At 40.1% G+C, this 21,843-nt stretch overlaps 4 protein-coding genes across 10 annotated transcripts; 2 read left to right on the forward strand and 2 right to left on the reverse strand.

Moving 5' to 3' along the window:
• Positions 1-1,426: 1,426 nt before the first annotated feature.
• On the reverse strand, positions 1,427-2,642 carry LOC116214623 (uncharacterized protein At1g76070). Its single transcript, XM_031550052.1, has one exon. It carries the CDS (start codon positions 2,413-2,415, stop codon positions 1,579-1,581), a length of 837 nt encoding a protein of 278 aa, XP_031405912.1. The 5' UTR covers positions 2,416-2,642; the 3' UTR covers positions 1,427-1,578.
• Positions 2,643-4,118: 1,476 nt separating this feature from the next.
• LOC116193843 lies at positions 4,119-6,077 on the forward strand. Of its 4 annotated transcripts, XR_004154335.1 has the most exons (5): positions 4,119-4,340; positions 4,766-4,884; positions 5,110-5,260; positions 5,371-5,455; positions 5,771-6,077. XR_004154335.1 is itself a non-coding variant. In XM_031522601.1 (4 exons), the coding sequence occupies exons 2-3, from the start codon at positions 4,779-4,781 to the stop codon at positions 5,247-5,249; spliced, it is 246 nt and encodes an 81-aa protein (XP_031378461.1). In that variant the 5' UTR covers positions 4,119-4,340; positions 4,766-4,778; the 3' UTR covers positions 5,250-5,260; positions 5,371-5,555. The 4 variants fall into 4 exon arrangements, 3 of the variants coding, with proteins under 3 accessions (XP_031378461.1, XP_031378454.1, XP_031378459.1); XM_031522601.1 differs by lacking the exon at positions 5,771-6,077 and having other exon boundaries at positions 5,371-5,555; XM_031522594.1 differs by lacking the exon at positions 5,771-6,077 and having other exon boundaries at positions 5,110-5,555.
• A 244-nt stretch (positions 6,078-6,321) lies between these two features.
• On the reverse strand, positions 6,322-16,572 carry LOC116193810 (transportin-1-like). 4 transcript variants are annotated; one of them, XM_031522568.1, is made up of 30 exons: positions 16,254-16,570; positions 15,299-15,586; positions 15,025-15,114; positions 14,849-14,926; positions 14,679-14,759; positions 14,171-14,221; positions 13,887-13,972; positions 13,170-13,236; positions 13,016-13,072; positions 12,893-12,922; positions 12,703-12,762; positions 12,483-12,596; positions 11,559-11,672; positions 11,214-11,312; positions 10,642-10,767; positions 10,494-10,568; positions 10,311-10,382; positions 10,074-10,184; positions 9,443-9,526; positions 9,221-9,328; positions 8,584-8,685; positions 8,433-8,495; positions 8,261-8,335; positions 8,053-8,124; positions 7,850-7,974; positions 7,596-7,653; positions 7,449-7,517; positions 7,305-7,364; positions 6,625-6,766; positions 6,322-6,519 (listed from the first exon to the last, which is right to left on the reverse strand). In XM_031522568.1, exons 1-29 carry the CDS (start codon positions 16,428-16,430, stop codon positions 6,683-6,685), a joined length of 2,676 nt encoding a protein of 891 aa, XP_031378428.1. In that variant the 5' UTR covers positions 16,431-16,570; the 3' UTR covers positions 6,322-6,519; positions 6,625-6,682. The 4 variants fall into 4 exon arrangements, with proteins under 4 accessions (XP_031378428.1, XP_031378421.1, XP_031378435.1 ...); XM_031522561.1 differs by having other exon boundaries at positions 6,322-6,496; positions 16,254-16,569; XM_031522575.1 differs by having other exon boundaries at positions 6,322-6,496; positions 7,596-7,647; positions 16,254-16,568.
• Positions 16,573-16,664: 92 nt separating this feature from the next.
• On the forward strand, positions 16,665-19,921 carry LOC116193835 (probable prolyl 4-hydroxylase 3). Its single transcript, XM_031522589.1, has 8 exons — positions 16,665-18,226; positions 18,319-18,409; positions 18,506-18,603; positions 18,720-18,817; positions 18,914-19,043; positions 19,168-19,355; positions 19,457-19,546; positions 19,633-19,921. Exons 1-7 carry the CDS (start codon positions 17,958-17,960, stop codon positions 19,528-19,530), a joined length of 948 nt encoding a protein of 315 aa, XP_031378449.1. The 5' UTR covers positions 16,665-17,957; the 3' UTR covers positions 19,531-19,546; positions 19,633-19,921.
• Positions 19,922-21,843: the final 1,922 nt, after the last annotated feature.

The following is a 21,843-nucleotide window of genomic DNA, read 5'->3' on the forward strand; positions in this document are numbered from 1 at the left end:
TGCTAGTTGACGCCATTATTTTCCCACATCGGTCGTCGTGGGAAACAAAAGCATCGTTTCTGATATTTTTGCATTATTACCTAAGTTCTGGGACTGGAAATGTACTTGAATTCCTCGTTCGGATAACTCACAAGCGCACGACTTATGCCAGATGGGCATTAAGTCAAATTTTCCTCCCTTTTGTATGTTTTAGGGTTATCCATGACTTGATGTACCGTCTCTTCATTAATATTACTCCTTCTACCTTATTTATTAAAAAAAAAAAGTAAGTACCTTGCAAGTGCTGAGAAGAATAAGCATATCTTTCGAGATAACTCTCTTTTGTTTTATAGACTTGCAAAGAATCCTATCAACAGGTGATTGATGATGGAATCAAAGGGCAATTAAAAGCAAAACCCCGCATTCATCCTATCTAATGCAAACTAATATTATCATCTCAAAATCTAAGTTCTATTTTTCCCCCTCTTGCAAGCATTTGAGTCCTTAATTTGATTCAGGATTTAGATCAAGAGATTCTTCTACTCTCGCAAGTCTTACCGGATCATTTATTTTCCCTTTTCCTTATCCCTTATTAGCGTGAATTCGAGAATAGAATATAATTCACGACCTTCATGCAACTGAGTGTTTGGATTCTCCTACAATTTTATTACATGAATTAAAAGACTTTGGGGGGGCCTGAACTAAATGCGAACAGAACCCACTGAATGCAACCGCGTCTAATTAATAAGGTCCAGCCCAGTTTTTCTGACCAAACCCCCATCCATCCCCTGACTATGACAAGGAAACCACTCCCTCTCTTAAATTACTCCGACGAAAATAATAATAATAACAATAATAATAATAATAATAATAATAATAGTGATGATGATGATGATAACGCGAATTCGATCTGTTTCTCGTTTTGTTCCTTCTGTTTTTGGCATGGCAGCTGTCTCCCTACCACAACAAGAACAGAAACAGAAACAGAAACAGCTGCTGCTCTAGTCTAGGCAACTAATTGCTCAACAAAATTATAGCCCGATCGGAAACTTGATGCATTGACACACATTCTCATCCATCTCAAATTGAAAAGTCACGGATTTGATTTTCATTAGTGATTTTCCATATTTTTTCATCTATTCCTCCTCTTGGTCTATGTTTTTTGTAATCGAAAAGGTAACAGACAAATTTGATATTCATCTTCTGGGCATTTGCCTCCGTTTATAATCTTTTAGATCAACTGACATATTAACACGACGGATTGCAATCTAAAACTTAACGTGTAATCTCGATGCAACGCGATCCAATTCAGATTTACTTCTGCAAAATTCTAGGAACAGAAGTGTACGCGAAATCAGAGGATTTCGAACTTGCATAATTCTCTCAGGGTGGAATACTTTATGAATAATAATCACAAGCTAAAAGGGCAGAAGACCAATGCTGAATATGAGCAAAAGTGTATGATCTATATTCATGTATTTGAATGAATTATACATGCACGGATTAATTCCAATTACATAACAATTTATCATTGAAAAAAAAAAATCGCGAAACAGAGGATTGAATGAGGAACGGACGCACTCTGTTAATGCTTGCTGTTCAGGGGTGCAACTGTAGAAGCCGGGGCGGGGCCATTGTCCGCCTCTTCCACAGGTTTATCTCCTTCCTCGGCTGCAAATTCATTCCTCCATGACCGTCTCCGTCTCCGACTTCGCCTACGCCTCCTCCTCTGCCGACCAGAATCGGTGCCGAGAAGGGAATCATCACCTCCTCATCTTCTTCATCCTCTTCCTCTTCCCCTGCCTCACGGTGATCCCTCTGCTCAGAGTCCGCTGGCGCCACCTGCACCTCCGACCAGTCGAACCCTGCGAACGCCTCCCGCCCACTCGCGAACCGCCTCATATGACCCAGTGCTGGCCCTCTATCCGGCAGCCGAGCCAGCTCTGGTGCCACATCAGCACTGCTGCCAGTGGACTTCTCCCCTGCCCTTCTCTGTTTCCCGCCGCCAAAGATCCTCCGAATCGCCGACGACTGCTTCTTAGGCGGGGAAGGACGCTTGCTCCGAGATTTATCCACCTCGGGCTCGCTCTTCTTCTTCTTAATCTTATTCTTCTTGTGCTTGATTTGGCCCATGCACGAGACCTTTGGGGAGACCGGCTCGGGGGCTCCGAAGTCGAGCTCTTCATTCCTCTTCGTCCTCCGGCGGGCCTCGTCGGGGATGATCGAGACCATCAATGGCCCGGAGAATCCCTTCCCGACATGGGAATGATTCCGGTGGTGAGTCTTGTTGTTGTTGTGATTCTCTGACGACCGGCCGGGGCTGAAGGGCGGGTTCTGGAAGGAGACGGCGGAGGCGGCGGCTCTAGGAAGCAACTTGAGGAGCTTGCTGCTAGTTATGCTTCGCTTGTTTGGTTTGGATTGCTTGTCTTTCTCCATTGTCAGAATCGTCAGCCGGAGGAAGGGGACGATCAGAAGAGATCGGATGTTCGCTCTTATCTGGTTTTGGGGTGTGTCTGTGTGTGTGTGTGTGAGAGAGAGAGAGAGAGAGAGAGAGAGACAGCTTACAATGCTTAGGTGGGGAGGATGTGAATTGTGATGGGAATGGCGAAGAGATTAAGGAAGGAGACGAAGTTATGTCAAGGTTGTGTTGTGGGCTTGACCGTGTCAAGATGAGTATGGAGACAGAAAGAGATATATAAGTTTCATATTTGGTCAATATAAATTAAAAATATATATTTGAAAAGTTAATCCAACAATCTCATATCATATTGAAATAATTTTAAATTCAGTTCGAACTCCTATATTTATTTTATAGGATTCCATCTTGGACATATGAAACGATGTGTAGATCAATTCTTTATGACACAAAGAGCCTCGTATCCTCAAATGAATTGCTCCGCAGCCCCCTCGTGAGAGGATTGTTGCCAAAAAAGTCGATAGAGAATCGGTCGCGAACGAATTACGTGGGATTGGACGAGTCATTAGGCACGAGGGCAATATCGGCGATAGAACAACACCAAATATTATTGAGAAGCCAGATCTTAAATGAATGGAAAGCTCGCTTGTCGCATTCGAGTCGTAGATATTATTGAAAGATCCTCAAACGAGGTTGTCTTCTTATAAAAGGCAACATAATAGAATCGGCGGGTAAGCATATAATTGCCATACAATTAATGAAGCAGTCAAAGGGATTGGGTCCAATGCACGTCGGTATCTTCTGCCAACATCTAAGCCCAGCGTTCAAATTGACTTCCTCATAGCAAATCTGCATTAAAAATTGACTCGTCACCGACAGAAATAAAAATATGTAGATGAAAATTGACGAGGTATGCTCTTGTTCAAAATTCATATGTGCTTCCTATATAAAGGATAATATTCCAAAATTTGAACTTGCCTTTTAGGGTCTTTTTGAAATTGGCAAGAACTTTGGGATATTTGAACTCTCTCTATGAAAAAAAGATGGGAGATTCTTTTCTAAAAGCCACGATCCAAGACCCGCAATTTCCACTTCAAATTGTTGGGGATGTTATAGGTGAGAAACCCTTTTGTAATTTTGCCTTGACACGTGAGAAAACGTCAAAATGATTCTGTCAAGCAGATAAATGGATTTACTAACACATGAATAATAAATGATAAAATTTTTATAATGAGATAATTTTAATTTATTCTTTCTCACCACGTCACTATGAAAAATAATAACGTAAAATTTCCCTTTTTTTTTTTGCTAACCCTTTAGTTTTAAGGGCTAAAAATATAACATGGCATTATATTTGGACCAAACAAAATATGTAAATATATTTCGTTGTAAACTTAGCCTCCACTAATCTTTCATTGATTGTTGGCATGAAACATGCCAATGCTACGTAACATTGTGTCGCTTCCGACCGAAAATGATTTCCGATGACTTCACAGTTTCCGAACAAAAAAAAAATATTTATATATATATATATATATATATGTATAGGAGATCAATCCATTTTCCATTTTTCTGAGATACAAAATTGTAAAATTACACTTGAAGCAATTCGTAATGGGCTGATCAGTTCATCTGCCAATTTTTGAAGGCCCAGCCCAATCTTCCATTTTCCATTTTCCCATTTTCCATTTTCCATTTTCCATTTTCCCATTTTCCGCGGTTTCTTCTCTCCTCCTCCTACTCTCCTGAAGGTTCTTTCTCTCCTCCGTCTCTAGCTGCTGCTTGCTCCTCATTGTGTGTTGGTCGGTGGCATCTGATCCACCGAGCGCACTGGCTGCTTCCGCCTTCTTCTCGGCGGCGTTTCTCTGATCTGCAACGCAGACGTCGACGCCTTTCGCGCTTCTGAGGAGGATGATTGAGCTGCTGCTCAGCTGAAGCGAAAGAGGTAGTAGGTACTTCCACATTAGGGTTTTTGTTTACGTCGAAATCTCTGTTCTAACCATTGAGTGATGAGAAGAGATGGGATTGCATATAGCTACTGAATGGTGATTTTAATTACTCTATGGATTCGTTGATTTGGGGAGGTACTTGTGTTCGTTCGCCTGACTTGCTGAACCCAATCAGCTCCCACAACTTCACAGATCCGCCAATGTTAGGGTTACATTTGAACTGAACTGGTCGGTCACCTGACTGTCATCAGTGGCTTTTCTCTTTAATGGATCAATGGGATTCAGTATACAGACTGTTGTCGATTGAGTGACTGAATACTTGATTTTGTACATTGTGTGTACGTTTCTTCTGTTATTCGAAACTGAATTTCCCTCGTTATCTCCAGTCTGATCCTGAAACGGGTAAATATGTTTGTCGAAGGATTGAACCTGTTATGGTTCTATCCTTAAGTTTGCAGGATTTCCTTCTCCGAGCTAGAGTTCTGAAGCTTTACCGCCAAGCGCTGAGGATTGCTCGAAGAGCGCCCGATCATGCTCAAGGTTATGATTCTAACCTTACAACCATTATATGTTGTGCAGTGCATATACTCTGTTAACTATCGATCCATCCATCCCTAATTCCTGAATATTCAACCTGGTCTCATTCCTCGACTGTTGAATCACACGATATATCCCAGTGGAAAAGTAGAGACATGAGCTCAAAATGCCTGGTGCACCACCTCTTTCTAGATTATTCTGACATGCCTGGATGATTGGACTTCGCAGCCGAATTGAGGCAGACGATTAGGCGAGAGATTGAGAAGAACCGGGACTGCAACGATAAGCAAAGGATCCGTTTCTTGATCAGTGACGGGCTGGAGAGGGTGAAAACTCTCGACGAAATGCTTGACATGCAAGGCCACTGAAATGGTGAAAGGTTAAGCGTGCCTTTACTTCGGCTACAGAAATGGTTCTTTTTTATTATCATATGTAAGAAAAATAAGTTTCTGGAGGATTATCCAACTACTTTGTTGTAACTCGGAACAGGAGTTAGAGCACACCCCTTGGTTCGAGATTTTGTATCAATGGCTCAGCAGAACTTCAACTTCCGGATATCTCGTTACATGCCCGGGTAAGGTTTGGTTCTGTATCTTGTAGAGCTACTATATTGATGGAACACTTTCCATGCCTTCTTGCCGTCCTTTCCATTTTCTTATTGATCATTTTTACGACATGAATGTGTTTTTTCGCATACAATACCGTCACATGAAACATATTGGGGAGAAATTTAATCTCGAGACAGCGATCTTCGAACCACAGCCGATGGAATTAAATGATCTGCTTTTCACTCTCCTTGGCGGGGCGACCCCCCAGTATTGTTAGATTTCTGCTGAAGTTTTCTGATGACCTGATCACGGGCCTGACCTTTGTTGGATCGATTCTGTAGGGCTTGGGCCCAGCCCAGAAGGAACTGTTTATGAGTTCAAACATGGGCCCAAGAGAAGCCTAGACCGAGACTATTGAAACTAGGTCCATTGCGAAGCCCATACTCTATTGCAGCTTGAGGCCCAAGCATTAGCCCATATCCACTCCGATCGATCATACTCGGCTCAGTTTCCCGTTGAAAGTCGAGAACCGAAAGGCATTTGTATTCTTATGCTCAAGTTCACATATGGGTTTCAAGATCATTTAAGTGATCACTTGAACGATATGCCAATGACAGAAGGCCTCTAATGACTCCTGAAAGTTGAGCACTCACTGCTCTTAGTATCGGCTCTAATGCGGTACAATACGATGATCAGTCCCATGCTATGCGTAATGGGAGAGACAGTTCCCATGATTCTTTCAAGGGAAGCAGGCGCAGTGCTACAAGGGAAGAGAGAGGGGAAGACAGGAAAGAGAGAGATTAGAGACATCGGCCGAAAATCTTGAAAGGGAGGAAGAATTGACTGAGAGGCAACGCGTTTGATTGGACTCTCAAATGCAATGACCAAAGTGTAATCGGAATTGAAGTGCCTCATGAATTTCATTGGTTTTAAGTGCTTGAAAAAGCCGCGTTATATGCACTATATAACATATATCCTGTAACATATATCCTGCTTCGCAAGTTTATGAGGCCGCAGCTGTGTACTGTACCAATAGCTTCATGTGGGCATTCTGGAACTGATGATGCCTGGAAAGAGAAGTTTTGAGAACCTGTCGGAAATTAGTGAAAGCAGCTTGCAAAACCAACCGAAGCATTACCTTCATGCCCTGGGCACCTGAAAGCAGTAACATAATGTAAGGCTGACCAGATAATACCTGTATTTACTGTGTAGACTGGTAATTGATACCCATATGTCTCTCATAAGTCCGGACTTCATATGCCGTAGTTCGTCAATTTGTGCCTCTCTGGTGGCTCCAGCATAGACAGGCATAACTCCCAATCTTGAGCACGAAGAGTCTGCAAAATCACATGCATTATTCTAAATTAGTAGGCATTCGACGACAATGGGAAAGACTAGAACCCAAGATTACCAGCTTTCACAACTTTGTAAAGGTTTTTATAATATCAACAGATCACTGAGAGACACAGTTTCATGCTGCATAAGAGAGAGAAATCTATTGCTGCAGTTAAGCATGCAAGGCCTTCATCTAATGACTATTCTGCACCAGCAACGGTTATTCTCAAATTTTCAAATGATAATAGAGGTTCAGAAATCCACGCATGAAGGCTTATCTTGATTCATCAGAAATTACCGAGCGACCATCCCAATTCAGTTAATTCCACGCAGTGTGGCCTCTCGGTATATTCTATCTCACCCCTGAAGGGCAGTGCTAGGAAATAAATGATAAAACACACTTTCATATGGAGAAGTTAACTTTTTGAGAGCAGTTAGTTGTAGTCATCTCAAATTTTCATGCACATGATAGATTTCATAAAGCCGGAGTATGGGGTAGCATGACATATCGATGTAGGAGGAAAAGAAAACGTATAGAACCTGTTTAAACATATTTAAGAGCTGAGAGACTTGATCATGTAGGTCTTGACTTCTAATTACCTGAAAGAAACAAGGGCTCCAAATCAGAAGCAAAAAGAAAACACGCTAAGTTTTTTAAATGAATCCACTTTTCAAGCATCATACATTCCAGCTCGCTATGGATTTGCATATGTACATGAGTGAACTCAAGGCTCCAGAAGGATTTAATCGGACCTGCAAACAGCACATGTTTCTATGAGAGACATGCAATAACTATGTCAATGAAAGAAACTATTGAGGACTTCTGCATACAATTGCACAAAGGCCACGGAAGGCATCTTCCTTTTCAATGTCATCGCGAATCCTGTTGCTTAGGCATTGTTCAATCAGATAATTGTAAGTGTAAAAGAAAACCATGATAGTTAATATATCAATAGTTTGACCTAGAGAATTTTGTCCTGCACCCCATAACTTTTAAGTGCATATTAATTAAGTGAAAGTTTCACTATCTCTCGCTGTGCACAGATATATCGGAACCATTGATTTGAGATGGAGGTGACACTTACCTGGAGAGAGTAATACACCAAAATTGAATAAAATGTTCCAGATGGGGTGACACTATCTCCGGACACACCCAGGAGAGCCTCCCAAGAGTTATAGCAGCATTCTCTACGAGAGATCTATTACAGTTCTGTGGAATGCCAGACGTAAATTCAGTGAGACTGGAAGAATATTGCACATGCATTTACGGCAAGAAAATTAGTAATACCTGTGCATGCTGAAGAATTGGGACAAGGCATGACATCAGAGTCATGACGATAGAAGAAATCTCATGCTTAACCTGGCAACAAATGAAGAATCCATCTAGTTTTACGTACAACAAAGAATTTTAGACCTGAATTCTGCAGCCTAAAAACATCATGAGATAGAAAATGTTTGCAATGTTTTGGCAACTTTTGTTGGAAGAAAAGACACACCTTAACTGCCATTTCCCCAATTGCCCAGCATGCATTATTTGCCACTAAAGCAGATGCAGACACTTGGGGAGTTTCCTGCGCAAATCACATTCCTTAAGTTGAAACTCACAGGATAACCTAATGTTTGGATTCATAGATATCAGGACCTAAGAGGGAAAGAAATTGCCCTTACCAATTGTTTGGCTGCAAGATTAATGAATTCTGATAGACGCGGATGCAAGTACGCTGGACAGACCTAGTTACAGAGACCGCTATAGATCAAATACATGCATTTCATGAAACGTGATTCTTTTTTGGAAAGAAGAGTATGGGAGTAAACTCACTCTTGCAAGGTCCCCTAAAAGTGCAAAAGCACTTTGCCGGACATCAGAATCATGGTCCATGCAACATTGTAAAAGTAGGTCTCTTAAGAGGCTATTTGTAACCTAATAAAGAGATTCAATCAGCAGAAGTGTGTATATAAATCTATAAAAGCGACAATTATCAGCATTTGTTCAATAATAGAATCTACGAAGACAATGATCCTTGAATAGCACCTACGAAATAAAATGCTAGAAAAAAGCAGGGAACAGACTGACACTCAGTAATCCTCGAAAATCAATCAGGAATGTGATAAATTGATGGCCACTTATTGATTTAAAATCCTCCAGAAGACGCACCCACACTGAGCATTGCAATGAAAGCCCTAGAGCTGGCTTCTCAGAAAATTACTTGGATTTTTTTTCGGCCGACCGACACCAACATGATTTATAATATATTGCAATAATATATAGGAGCAGGTATACAAGTGGACAAAAGAAATCTAATGGAATCTATGGAAGGAGATTCATACCGAAAACTCAGACACTCAATCACATCTCCATAAAAGTTGAGCCATTGTGTACCATGGATAGAGATAATTATACATAATTCACTTATATATGTAAGTCATTAAAATTCACATATAACGTCAGTGATTACCAGAGCCTCAATCATGCTACCAAGACCTTCTACGAGACCAGAGAGCAAGTCCAAAGCACAAACCATAAACCCACTGTCATGCTGTACACCAGCTGACACAGGATCAACCTAAAAGACAGCATCAGTGTTCACTTAAAAGGTAGACTTATTTTTCCTGCCTCACATAGGAGGTATGCAGAGAGTATTGTAAGAAGCAACTTAATTTCATAAACTCAGCTAGACCTTGGCAAGGAGCTGTGATTGGATGATAATCATGCACCTCACAAAAACCGGTTGAGCAAATTGACAAAATCCTGTCCCCAGAGCCTGAAAGGAACACATTCTAAAACATTTAAAGTGGGTTAAGAATTGTTCATTTTATCAAGCAATCATTTACAGTCATGATTCAGAGGGAAAAGTCATATTAGGAACATTGAGAATGTGTGAGTTCTGTTTGCATCTAATCAGTGTCAGTGTCCTTGTTTTTATTTAGTGTCTCCAATTATTTAGCATCTCTTATGCTTGAACACGACACATCAGAGCAGGACCACAGAATTTGGCCCCTAAAGCTTCAAATTATCTCAGACAGGTCAATCAAGGTATGCTTGGCATAAGATGAGGGTAGTGCATGATTATATGCAAACTTCTACTTACACCCCTTGAAGGTTTCCGATAATTTATATTACCAGAATGTAACAAATCTCACACTATACAAGCATTATTCTACTAAATGGTATTAGGAACAAAAATCATTCTACAGTTGTCACATTCTACCCATATAAAATCGACGAAAATCTTGAAGATAATTGTAGTTCGAAGTACAATTAACTTAAGCATTCATTGCAAATGCCCATGAGAACAAAAGATAACATACTTGTGCAATTGATGAAAAGCACTCAAGCAATGGAAAAAGTTCTTTGTCTGAGTTTGACAGCTGCTGCCACTTGGAGATTAATGGGGGTATTAAAGTATCGATATATCTGGGCTGTACATCATGAAGATGAAATCTGTGAAATAAGTATATGCTAAACTCATGGCAACCTTAAATTTTAAGGTTGCTTCTGGATAGTAATCCCAGAGAAGTTAAATTCATTAAAAAATAAGCTAATACCTGATTCAGTTCTGCACCAACAGCATCAGCCAATGCAGCTATTGCATCATACACAATTCGAAGATTTCGTTTCTGCAGAGAAACCAAACAAGAAAATAAAGTAAAGAAAAGATGTTAAGTTTCTTCTCCAATAAATGTACACTGTCACCTGGAAAAAGAGAAATTTGTAGTAGGCATTAGAACCTGATATCTTTCAAAGGCACTTAAGAGATGCTGAAGAATAATTTCTAAATGTGGAACTAACTCGTCAGCAGCTTCCTGAGAATAAATAGGTAGCGAGTTTAAAACTATGAATTGCTAAACTTAAGTAACAAAAAGTTTCATAAAAGACCTCTTCAAGCGTGGCAAGAGCTGAACAAGCTGCCTCTTGAACCCGCTTGTTACTGTCTAAAATCCTCCGAAGAAGACCTGCGAGCACTTTGTTGAACTGATCAAGGCCTTTTTGGTTCCCAATACCCTGTAGAGAAAATACAGAGAGCTGTAGCTAAAAGATATTCATTGTATTGTATTCATAGAAAGACAGCCCACAGGAGTGCAGCATTCAAAATTGGGGGTTTTCTCCTGCATAAAATGGTAAATGTCATGTCAAGTCACCATAGATCTTCTGCACGGACTAAAATCACAAGAGAGGAACATGGCCAGACTCAGTGATGGCTTTAATATGAGACTGATTTCTCCCTTTTATAAAGAGAGAAAACAGAAGTTCTATTTTTCTTTGTCTTTTTTGCATGCTGGAGCCATTGAAGGGAAAGCAAAACCAAGTACAAAGTTTAGCCGGAAGAAAATCTTGAATACATACTACAGCCAATAAAAAGAAAACCAGATGACACCTCATGGGATAAAAAAATGTTCCCTCGAGATTATAACAAAGAGAGAAAGATCGATACTGGTTTTGTCGAATACCTGTATAATGAATCTGCTGAAACGAGAAAGTGTCCAGCAAGTTATACTTCGAATTAGAGGGAACTTATCATCCAACAGAGGGATGAGGAATTCCACAATCTGCAGTAACAAATATATAACCAAGGCGTGAGAAAATCAACATGACATATAACCGAAGAAGTTTGAATATAATGGCTTTATAAGAATTCTTCCCTGCAATTCAGCTCTCTGACTTGACATATGAAGATAGACTACAAATCTTTTTTTTTTTTTTGGCTGAATAGATAAACTAGAAATCATATTAACCTCATCAAAGACACTTGAAACTTAGAGTTTATAACGGAGGCACATATGTAGCTATGTTACCTCTAGCAAATGAGGATAAAGGCCTTCGATGCTACCCTCAGCTATGGCACCAATTGCCAGAACTGCAGCCTCCCTCTCTTTCCACGTTTCATCGGTAGATGTAGAAAGCTTAGCCTGGGTTGAGAAATCAGCTGAGATTTGTTAACAAATTAGTCCAAGAAAAATCCTCGAATTACTTCTTACTTGAGTCCTGCATCTTTGGTGTTATAAGAAACGTTTGGCAATATTGTTCACGATCACAGTTTCTGTCCTATGACTTGCATACATTGAAAAACTAAATAAAATAATAAATAAATAAATAACTAGACCATGCATGAGCTGCCTTTTAATATCTACTGGAAAAAAGAGTTTCTTAATCAGTAGAAAAATGCTCGACTCTCAAGTCAATACTATTCATGTGACTAGAAACCTCATATCCAAGGACATGAAGACACATTGTACGATTTCACTAATCAAAGCTAAATTAACATGCCACCAGCTAATCACAGTTTACCACTAGGCCAATTGCCACTCCTTCCCTTGCTGATCATCCAAATGATACAACATAAAGAAAAAGATAGGACTGATAAGGCAAATGAAGAGGGAAAAAACCATTTATCTAATTGCTAGTCAATTAAAAACCCATCAGGACAGTGAAAGGAGATGCAATTCTAGATTTGTTATGATATTGAATGCGTAAGACCAATGTATACAGGATATGATAGCTAACACTCAGTTAGACCAGGCAGAAGTTGAAAGAACAAGTCACGTGAAGAGTTTGTCAGATTGAAGCAAAATTAGAACGGCACATATAAATAATATAGGAGCAGAAACGATGAGTGTTGTTCATATGGATATAGCATGTCATTGACTAGAAACACATTAAATATAGTTCCAAAGTGGTAAACAAGTCAAAAGCACCATTCCCTGAATTATCTCACTAACCTGAACCAGAGGCATCAGGATTGGAAGAATATCATCGCCATAATAGTTTGAAATAGTATCAAGGCTGGCTGCACTGCATTTCCTCAAATTCCATATGTTAAAACTATCATCATCCTGCAAGCAGAATCTAAATAAGAAAAAAATACAACTGACTAGTTATGGGGCAATAATTATTAAAACTGTCATCTGTGGAGAATATATTAGAAGATCAAGCAATTACATCATTTTTATCATCATCTGATCCATGAAATCTGGAGGAATGGAAATGAGGCTTTATGTTCTGCACATAAGAATTTACCCAAAAAATTGGAGAGTTGTATGTACCAAGATATCAACGCAGAACAGAACCAGGGAAAAAAAAAAAAGAACATAAACAGAAAAATATCCTTTAAATAGAAAGGCAGCAAAACCTGTTCTCTATCTGGAAGAGAGTCATCCTCCTGCAATTAAATAGCTGAAAGATAAATTAGTGGATCAGTGAAAGATATAAACAATCAAGGGATAATCAAGAACAGAAACACCCCCAAATACACCTCTGCCTCGGCAAGAGCCTCATCATCGTCCGCATAAGCCATATTTGTCAATAGTACCTGAAAAAAAATCAAGAGACAGCAAGATCTGATTAATTTCCCTTTTCATAGAAGATTTTACATTTATAAGGATAGTATGCACAATTATGAGCTATACCGGTATCAAATGTTGCAAAAACTCTCTCAAAAGGTCAAGGTTTGCCTGCGAGTCACAGTAGGTGGACCTTTTCCATAAAAAAGACAATAGGAGGTGAGAGGCTAGTCTAAAAACACCCTTGAAGAGGAAATAACGCTAAAACAGCCAAGACACAATATTAATCGTACAGAAGGACCATTACTCAAGAAATGGTTATAGAGATCACAAAAGGAAAAGCAAGATAGCTGGCATGTCAACTGTGTTAATGACACCCAGGTTCCAAAAGAAGACCTCCTGTATCAAAACAACAGAAGGGCAAACACTATGTTTGCATTTTTGGTTGAGTCAAATCTGAATTTAAGAAAGCATTTTGATCTAAATTATGAGCTTGCACTTTCCACCTTACTAAATAATGAAAAAGCCATCAGACTTTCACTTGTAATCCCTCTCTACATTATTCACCTTAAATTCTGTATCCAAAACGCCACTTCATTAACAACATAACCTACAAAATACCCACAAAAAAAGAGAGCATAACCTACGAGATTCTTAGGAGTTCCATCACATATAGCATCAGAGCAGAAGATGAGAGTTCAGCCAAGCATATTAATACATGTAGTGTGTTAGCATAGATGAGGACAGTTTCCAGCAAGGAAAGGATGCCTTTATCTTACCAAGAACATGCAGCGACAGTATTTTGGCTTAAAAGAAGCAATATGACACAGGCAGAAGCAGTACCAAAATTCACAAGCCTCAAGAGCTACTTCATCATCACTGTCCTTGTTAGCTTGAAGCATAAATTCGGCTATGCTTCTCAAGTGAGGCTGCCATATAATATAAGTTGCATCACTGAATACTCTAGCTTTAGTGAATAGCCAGAGACACTTAACAGATTATCATTGGGGAGATAAGAGTATAGGAGTAATATCAAGTTCCTGATTAAGGATGAAGTATAAGCTGACTTGTAAAGCCATTACAAGATTGGTAACAAAGCATCAGGAATTCAATACGATGCCACTTACTTCCAGAAAGGCTGTTTGAACTTCAACAAGCTCCACGAAAGCCGCACAAACCTGGTAGGCACACAAAGAACCTAATAAATAGTAACCTTAAACCGAGATAAATCCAGCCATGTCCAGATCTAACTTCTCTCAGATTGAGGTACAGCTTCCACACCATACTGACCACAGTAAAACAACACTCTAGAACTGTGGTCAAGCATGTTGTTTTAAATGAGGACGGGGATTTATTATACATAACAGTCAAGTTCCCCAATGCTCATTAACAGCAAGCCACCAACATGTGTAGGATTTCCTGTGTGAAATAACAAGATGATATGTACTTCTGAGATGAAATGAAAGTTGCATTGTCGCCATATGATGAAAGATATATTTGCAAACTCTGAAATAATGTTAAGCATTTTACAAACTATACACATAAATGTAAAAGATAATTTGTAACTCACAACAATAATAATGCATCAAGGCACTTCATAATTTAGAAAGCATATTCCAGATTAGGACTACTAACCAATTTCCGAACCTCTGCAGCAGAATCACGAGAAAGAACAAGTAAACATTGGAGGAATCTATCCATGGATGAATACAATGCCTACAAGCATAAGCCAACACGAGTGAATCTTTCCATAAAACAAAAAAATTGAATCACATGGATACATCAGAAGAATAAAGTATACTTACAGCTGGCATCAGCATGATGAACTGTTTTATTGATTGTAATGAGAGCTTCCTCAACGAGGCGTGTGGTGACTCAAAAAGCTAGTTCAAGAAAATCATTACAATCATCATCAGCAAAAAACGCACGAAAAATAGGACTGTCTAGCCAAGTAGTTTTTTAAAAGACGGACAATCTTTACCTGAAATAATCTTGGTAATAGTACATTAATTGGCCGTTCACCTAGTCCAGGAAAATTTGCAACAAGCTCTTCTGGAATATCTTCACAAATCTAGCATGCATAAGAATGCCATTCATCATCCACCACAAGCTTAAAATTTTAAGTCCATCACTCTGACCTTTCTTCTTCCCACAAGGAAACTCATAATGGCTGAAGAGATTCTAGCCGAGGTTAATTCCCGATAGGGAGGCTGCATCCATTCATAGAGATAACACAAAGAACTTGCAATATATACCTTCGATATAGCATCCATGGCACCTTCCATGTGGTTGAGGTTATCACTGTCCAAGCACTGCAATAGGGCTCCCAACAACTCTGGCCAAGTAGAAATTCGTCCTTGCTCAACGATAACACTAATTACTGTTCCAACGGTGGATTTTATGTTCCTATCTGATGCTCCTAAACATGGTAATATCTCTGTCTTTATATATGTCTGACACGAAGAATCCAAGGAGTTGAAAGAAGTTTTCAGATTATTCTTAAGAAGGAGACCGGCTGCTTGTCGAATCTCAACTGATTCACCCTGTTTGAGAAATGACAGTTAACAATTAAAAAGTGAGACATCCTATCACCCGCCTTGAAAGTCTCTCTCGTTATGCAGTGTTGCCAAGGTCAGCATGTTAAGGAGCATTCTCAAAGGAAAAAAGTCACGATCAGGGGCTTTGATACATGAGTAGGGATCGCAATCAAAGTGTGCTCATAGGGGCATAAGGAGCAATGGCTGATAGAAACCAGTAGTATCTTAAACACTCAGACATGACACTGTGACACCGTATGAAAATATCTACTACTATAGACTGCAAGCTAAATCGGGAGCATATTCAGTATTCATAATCATCTGCTCGCAAAGAGCACCAACTGGTCCAAGCATTTTTAGAAAACACAGCATGTTGTTCTCAGGTTCCTCAAACATGATTACTGATGCAGACGAATAAACACCATAACCCTAACTGCATTAATCCGACCAGTCCTGCATTTAAAGAGCAACAACGTCCATGGCAAGCTTTCACAGCTTCCTTCTTGATAGAAACTTCAACAATCCACGTAGAAATGAAACAAACACTGAGATTAATGCAAAACCGACTACTCCTTCGTAGCAGTAAACCCTGACGCCACGCCTCAACAAACAAGCCGAGACTAACAGCGTAAGCTGGTAGCTTGTATAGACTAGAAGAAGTTAGTGGAATCACCTCGGCACTGGTAAAGATGAAGGCGAGATAATTGTTGAAGTCCGGGAACTGGCTGTAGTGCTGGAGCTGCTGCAGAATGCGAGACTGGTCGGAGGTCGGACGAATGTGCTGCCGAAGCAGGCCGCATATTTCTCTCAGGCCTTCCTCCTTGGGCTGCCAGACAGCTTGAGCAGCCATTGAAGCTCCTCCGACTGAGTCGGAAGGAGATGGCGGTGTCGGAAGGAGAGAGATGGAGAGGTTCGCGCACTGACTGAGCTGAAGAAGACGAAGATCAAATGATGATCGAGTCGTGCGGACTGTGAGTGACAGTGTGGAAGCGAGAGCAGAAGCAGAAAGGAAGGAGGTTCTGATTCTCCTCCTCGGGTGCCTGTCTGTGAGCTGTTTTCGGAATATTGCAAGTCATGCCCCCATATTTGCTGGAATTTCTAGTTTGGACCCAATATTTAATGGTGAGCTGACGTTATGGAGAGATGGTGACTAGTAAGCCTGGCCCGGCCCACAGGCCCCACACACAACAAGCCCATGCATTGGCCCATAAAAAAATAAATGTTCAACCAAAAACAAGTACATAAATAAAGGAAAAATTACCTCTCTCCCCCGAACTATTGACGCAGGATTTTCAATTTTTTTAGGACATTTGCCCCCCAGAAAACTTTATTAGTTCATTTTTCTTTTTGGTGTGTATCGGTGTTTGGAAGATCAATGAGTCTTGATTATGCCTGTTCGTGTCCGACTCTATTAGTGTTATGAACTAGTCTAAAATAACCATCATATATGGTGACATAGTGGTTCTAAATTTAATCACATATGGTTTGGAAACTCCAAGGTCTCGAGTTCAAATCTCCAAAGGAATATATGCTAGGGTGGATTCTTCAACTTGGGCCTGGGTCATTTTCCGATTTCTGTGAACTATACTAGATCTCTGATGGTATCACGCTGACAAGACCAGTGCTTGCATTGGTTGTTCAGTTCATCTGATATGTTCGCGGTTGAATACGAAATCCCGTACTATGACGTAGTGAGAGTGGTAAAGTTACCATTACTGTTACCCTCCATTTAATTCATTAAAAAAAAGGAAAAAAGAACCAGTCTATATAATCTTAAAAGTAGGGCTCGACTAATAACCCAAGAAAAGAAAAAGAAAAAGAAAAAGAAAAAGTAGGCCTGGACTAATTTGAATTACATGTTAATCTTAGACCGATGGAAAGCTTTATTATTATTATTTTCTTTTTTCAGTCAGAGATTTTCATAAGCATGGAGACATGATAATGCCCTTTTTAAGGTAAGCAATATCTGATTGAGATTAATCCATTAAAAAATGTGATATAATAGCAGTCCTGTTTACCTAGACAGAATAAAAGGCAAGACTTTGACTTGAGAAAATGGAAAACGAATTAAAGTGGTCAAAGCGAAGGGCCTTGCTAAAACCTTGAGCAGCCCACAAACTAAACCCCCAAACCGCCAGCAAACTTCTTGGACAAATATGCCCCTGAGTTTGGAAACCCAGCAGCCGTCCTTCCCCATTTATTGATTCCGTAAATAGGGCTAAACTCGAGGGGCAAAACCGTCGTAACAGTAAAACTGTCCCACTGATTCCTTACTAAACCTCCGGCCCACCCGCTCCTGTTATAAAGGTGTCCCGCCCGAAATACCATTGTCAGCACATTTGATATCAGTTCTCCTAGCACATCCCTTCATGCATCGATGGATCCAATCCTGAAGAGGCTTAACTTCTTTTATCGATCTGTGCGGGTCTTGATCGCGGCCCCGGCAATGGCCAAAGGGAAGTACCGGCGTGTGCAGGCTCTACGGGCGACGAGGTACAGGGCGGTGTTGATGTTATTCCTGGGGCTGACAGCGGTGTTACTGGCCCTGCTCATACTCGGCATCGTGTCACTGCCCGTCGGGAGCCATGTCTCCCCGCCCATTCCTTTCAGCTCCCTCACCGCCCTCAGGCGTCAGACCTCTGAATGGTAAGCATCCATTCTTCTTCGGCTTCTATTAGTATCACTTGCTTCATTTTCTTTCTTCGTGTTTGTGTTGTAATGGGCATGGAATCGCGCAGGAGGAGAGGTGAGGGGTTGGGGACGAGAGGGAAGCAATGGACTCAGGTGCTCTCATGGGAGCCCAGAGCGTTTCTCTATCACAACTTCCTGGTATGTGCTGCTCCCTCGGGCCCGCCTTTGGCTCCGTTGTCCTTTTCCGATCGATCATCGTATATATAATCGTTGAGATCCTATTGTTATATGCAGTCGAAGGAAGAATGCGAGTACTTGATAAGCCTTGCTAAGCCTCACTTGGCAAAATCAACTGTTGTCGACGACAAATCCGGAGGAAGCGTAGATAGCAAGTTAGTATTTAAATTAATTTAACTGCAGGAGCTTTGCACTGCAATTGCATCCGAGAATAATAAACTGAAAACTGGGTTGGAGTGACCGGGTTCTGATGTTGTTCGGTTACCCGCAGCGTCCGTACGAGCAACGGGATGTTCCTGAGGAGAGGACAGGATAGAATCATCAGGGACATCGAGAAAAGGATTGCGGATTTCACCTTCATCCCCGCAGGTATGACAGTTTTACCTCTGCTCCCCGTCATGATACATCCACGATAGCGATGTGGTCACGCTTCGTAGTACAGACACTCAAATATCCCATCTGCAGAGCATGGAGAAGGACTACAGATTCTGCACTATGAATTTGGCCAGAAATACGAGCCTCATCACGATTACTTCGGCGATCCTTTCAACACCAGAAACGGGGGGCAGCGCACTGCCACTATGCTGATGTATCTGTAAGATTGGTTTACGAATCTCACCGCAACTATTACATTACAATTAGCTTCTCGATATTTTCTTATTATGTTTCGAATGACGATACATGATGAAATAAATTTCATTTCTTCGTTGCTAATACAGATCAGATGTTGAAGAAGGGGGAGAAACAGTTTTCCCGTATGCGAAAGCAAACTTCAGTGACGTGCCCTGGTGGAACGAGTTATCTGAGTGTGGGAAGAGGGGATTGGCTGTAAAACCAAAGATGGGGAATGCGGTGTTATTTTGGAGCACAAAACCTGATGGCACGGTCGACCCTGCAAGTTTGCACGGTCAGTACAATTGCTTAACGATCTTCTTTCCAATTATTATCTGGATCGACTGTCCAATCTAAGGGAATGTTTGCTGACGGGTTATCTGGGTTTTCGACCAGGGAGTTGTCCCGTGATTAAAGGAGACAAGTGGTCAGCACCAAAGTGGATGCGTCTCGAAGAGTACAAGGTCTAGTCGACCATATGTGCAGGTTCGCTTTTATCATTTCAGCAAGTCATTGTTTTTAGTTTTCGAACTAAGCCGGTCTCACTCAGAGTTCACATCTACTAAATGCAGGGAAGGAACTGTACATAACGGCCCGCTGGATATCACACAAGGAGTAACTAATTTCATACAACTTACCCCGAGATGCTGATATATATATATATATATATATATTTTTGAATAACAGAGTTTGTGTATTTATATAGCCGGCGGTTTTGTGATTTGTAGACTTGCGAGATTGTTCTTTAAAGTGTTTGATTGATTCTTGATAGCAGAAGGAAAAATGCACCTTAAAGTGTAAGTTCTTATCTTTGTGAGTTCGAAATCTCCGTTATATGGAACTGACTATATCAATGGATCATTCTATGTTATCACAACCACATTCACGTCTAATGAATATCCGACACTTCATGCATATTTCATATATATGGCACGAAAACGCCAAGAGAAAGATAACATATGAGGAATGACGACTCTGCTGAAACGAGGAACTTCCCAGCAATTTATACTTCGAATTTAACGGAACTCATTACCCAACAGAGGGATTGAGATCGACATGACAAATAACCGAATCCCTGCAGTTCAATGCACCAGCTTCACACATATAAAGAGAAACCATAGCTCATATTAAGTTCATCAAAGGCACCAGAAACTCATTAGTGTTCATAACAGTGCCATAAATGTTACTATGTTACCTCTGCCAAATGAGGAAAAATGCCTCTGATGCAACCCTCAACTATGGCATCAACTGCCAAAACCGCATCCTCCCTCTCTTACTAGGTTTTACATGTATAGGTAGAAAGCTCTGCCTAGGTCGTGAAATCAGCTGAGATTCGGCATAACAATGTATTCCCCGAGAACATATCTTCGAATTGCTTGTTATTCGTGTCCTGAATCTTTGGTGTTATAAGAAATATTTATGTTAATCAATAAATGTTACTGATGCAGATGAATAGACTTAAGAGCTATATATAACTACAGAAATCCGATCGATACAGTCGTATATTTAGAGAGAAAAGTCCATGGCATACTTTCACTGAGACTTTCTCCTACATAGAAACTTCAGTAATCAATAAACGTAGAAAACGAAGCAATGAGACTAACGCAATCTGACTACTAGCTAGCTCCTTCATAGCAGTAAAACCCGACCTGTGCGCCTCAACGAACAACCTAAAACTTCAGAATCCTCTGCATATAAGTTGATAACTTATCTGGACCAAGAAGTGGAAATTACCTCAACACTGGCAAAGACAAAGTTGCGGGCGAGAATCGAGATAGTTAATGAAATCCGGGAATTGGCTGTACAGAATGGACCTAAACTAGTCTGAGTAGCAAGCTAACCTCTCTTTTTTATTTACTGAATAATGCAATTTTACTAGAAACCGGCATTAGTACAAGGAAGGCCCTCAAACACGCAGAGAGATTCAAAATTTGCTGCAAAACCGAACTGGCTTAGAGAATGGGCGTGGGGGTTAGAAGACCGAGATACCCAGGTAAACGCCAATCCGACAAAAAGGAAAGAAGGTGCCTAATATCCAAGGTAATGCTCCTAATCTCCCATGGGACATTCCGGGGATTAACTAAAGCATCCAGTACTAAAAGAGCATCACATTTTGGCCAAATCTTCGACCATCTCGCGCTGAGAGCCATGGAAACCGAAAGAAGGACAGCGTAGGCTTCGGCTAACCTCAAAAGCTGAGCAATTGATCTTATTAAACATTAAACTAGTCTTGAAAGCCCGTGCTATGCATGAGTGTGCACCAATGGCTGACTCATTAACATTTCCTGAATCGAGTGTATATATATATAAAATTATTTCTTGGGTTGAGTATATATATAAAATTATATCCTGGGTTGAGTACATATAATTTGTGAGGTTTATAAAATATATTTATATTCAATAAGTTCGGTTTTGGCAAGTAATATATATTTGAATTTGATCCATCTGTACTATTTGCAATAGCTCAAATTATTTTTGTTAAAAAGCATCACACCTTCACTTTTAAATTTCATCATAGTCATCAAAATAAGTTTCTTGCTATTGCGGTCAGACTTGTTCGTTAATGTAGCTTGAAAATCAAGACATACTTGTATATTAGTTATAGAACAATTTAATATAATTACATAAGGCAAAAGATACATATATTATTTTATTTTTATAGATGCGTAATACAAATAAAAATTATTTTCATAGATGCATAATACAAATACAAATTATTTGAGTAAATATAGTGTATGAATTAGCTTTTTGTGGCTTTTCATTACATAGATAAAATATGTTTA

Source organism: Punica granatum, chromosome 1, assembly GCF_007655135.1.
Source record: "Punica granatum isolate Tunisia-2019 chromosome 1, ASM765513v2, whole genome shotgun sequence".
NCBI lineage: Eukaryota > Viridiplantae > Streptophyta > Magnoliopsida > Myrtales > Lythraceae > Punica > Punica granatum.

Excerpts from the sequence above, each read along its gene's own strand:
- LOC116193843 (XM_031522594.1), top strand. The coding sequence starts at position 4,779 with ATGGTTCTATCCTTAAGTTTGCAGGATTTCCTTCTCCGAGCTAGAGTT. Across the intron at positions 4,885-5,109 it reads AGCGCCCGATCATGCTCAAG|CCGAATTGAGGCAGACGATT; the intron begins GTTATGATTCTA and ends TGGACTTCGCAG.
- LOC116193810 (XM_031522568.1), bottom strand. The coding sequence starts at position 16,430 with ATGGCTGCTCAAGCTGTCTGGCAGCCCAAGGAGGAAGGCCTGAGAGAA. Across the intron at positions 8,686-9,220 it reads GTAGCATGATTGAGGCTCTG|GTTACAAATAGCCTCTTAAG; the intron begins GTAATCACTGAC and ends TCTCTTTATTAG. Across the intron at positions 8,125-8,260 it reads TTGGGGAAATGGCAGTTAAG|GTTAAGCATGAGATTTCTTC; the intron begins GTGTGTCTTTTC and ends ATTTGTTGCCAG.
- LOC116193835 (XM_031522589.1), top strand. The coding sequence starts at position 17,958 with ATGGATCCAATCCTGAAGAGGCTTAACTTCTTTTATCGATCTGTGCGG. Across the intron at positions 18,410-18,505 it reads TTCTCTATCACAACTTCCTG|TCGAAGGAAGAATGCGAGTA; the intron begins GTATGTGCTGCT and ends TGTTATATGCAG. Across the intron at positions 19,356-19,456 it reads CGACCCTGCAAGTTTGCACG|GGAGTTGTCCCGTGATTAAA; the intron begins GTCAGTACAATT and ends GTTTTCGACCAG.
- LOC116214623 (XM_031550052.1), bottom strand. The coding sequence starts at position 2,415 with ATGGAGAAAGACAAGCAATCCAAACCAAACAAGCGAAGCATAACTAGC.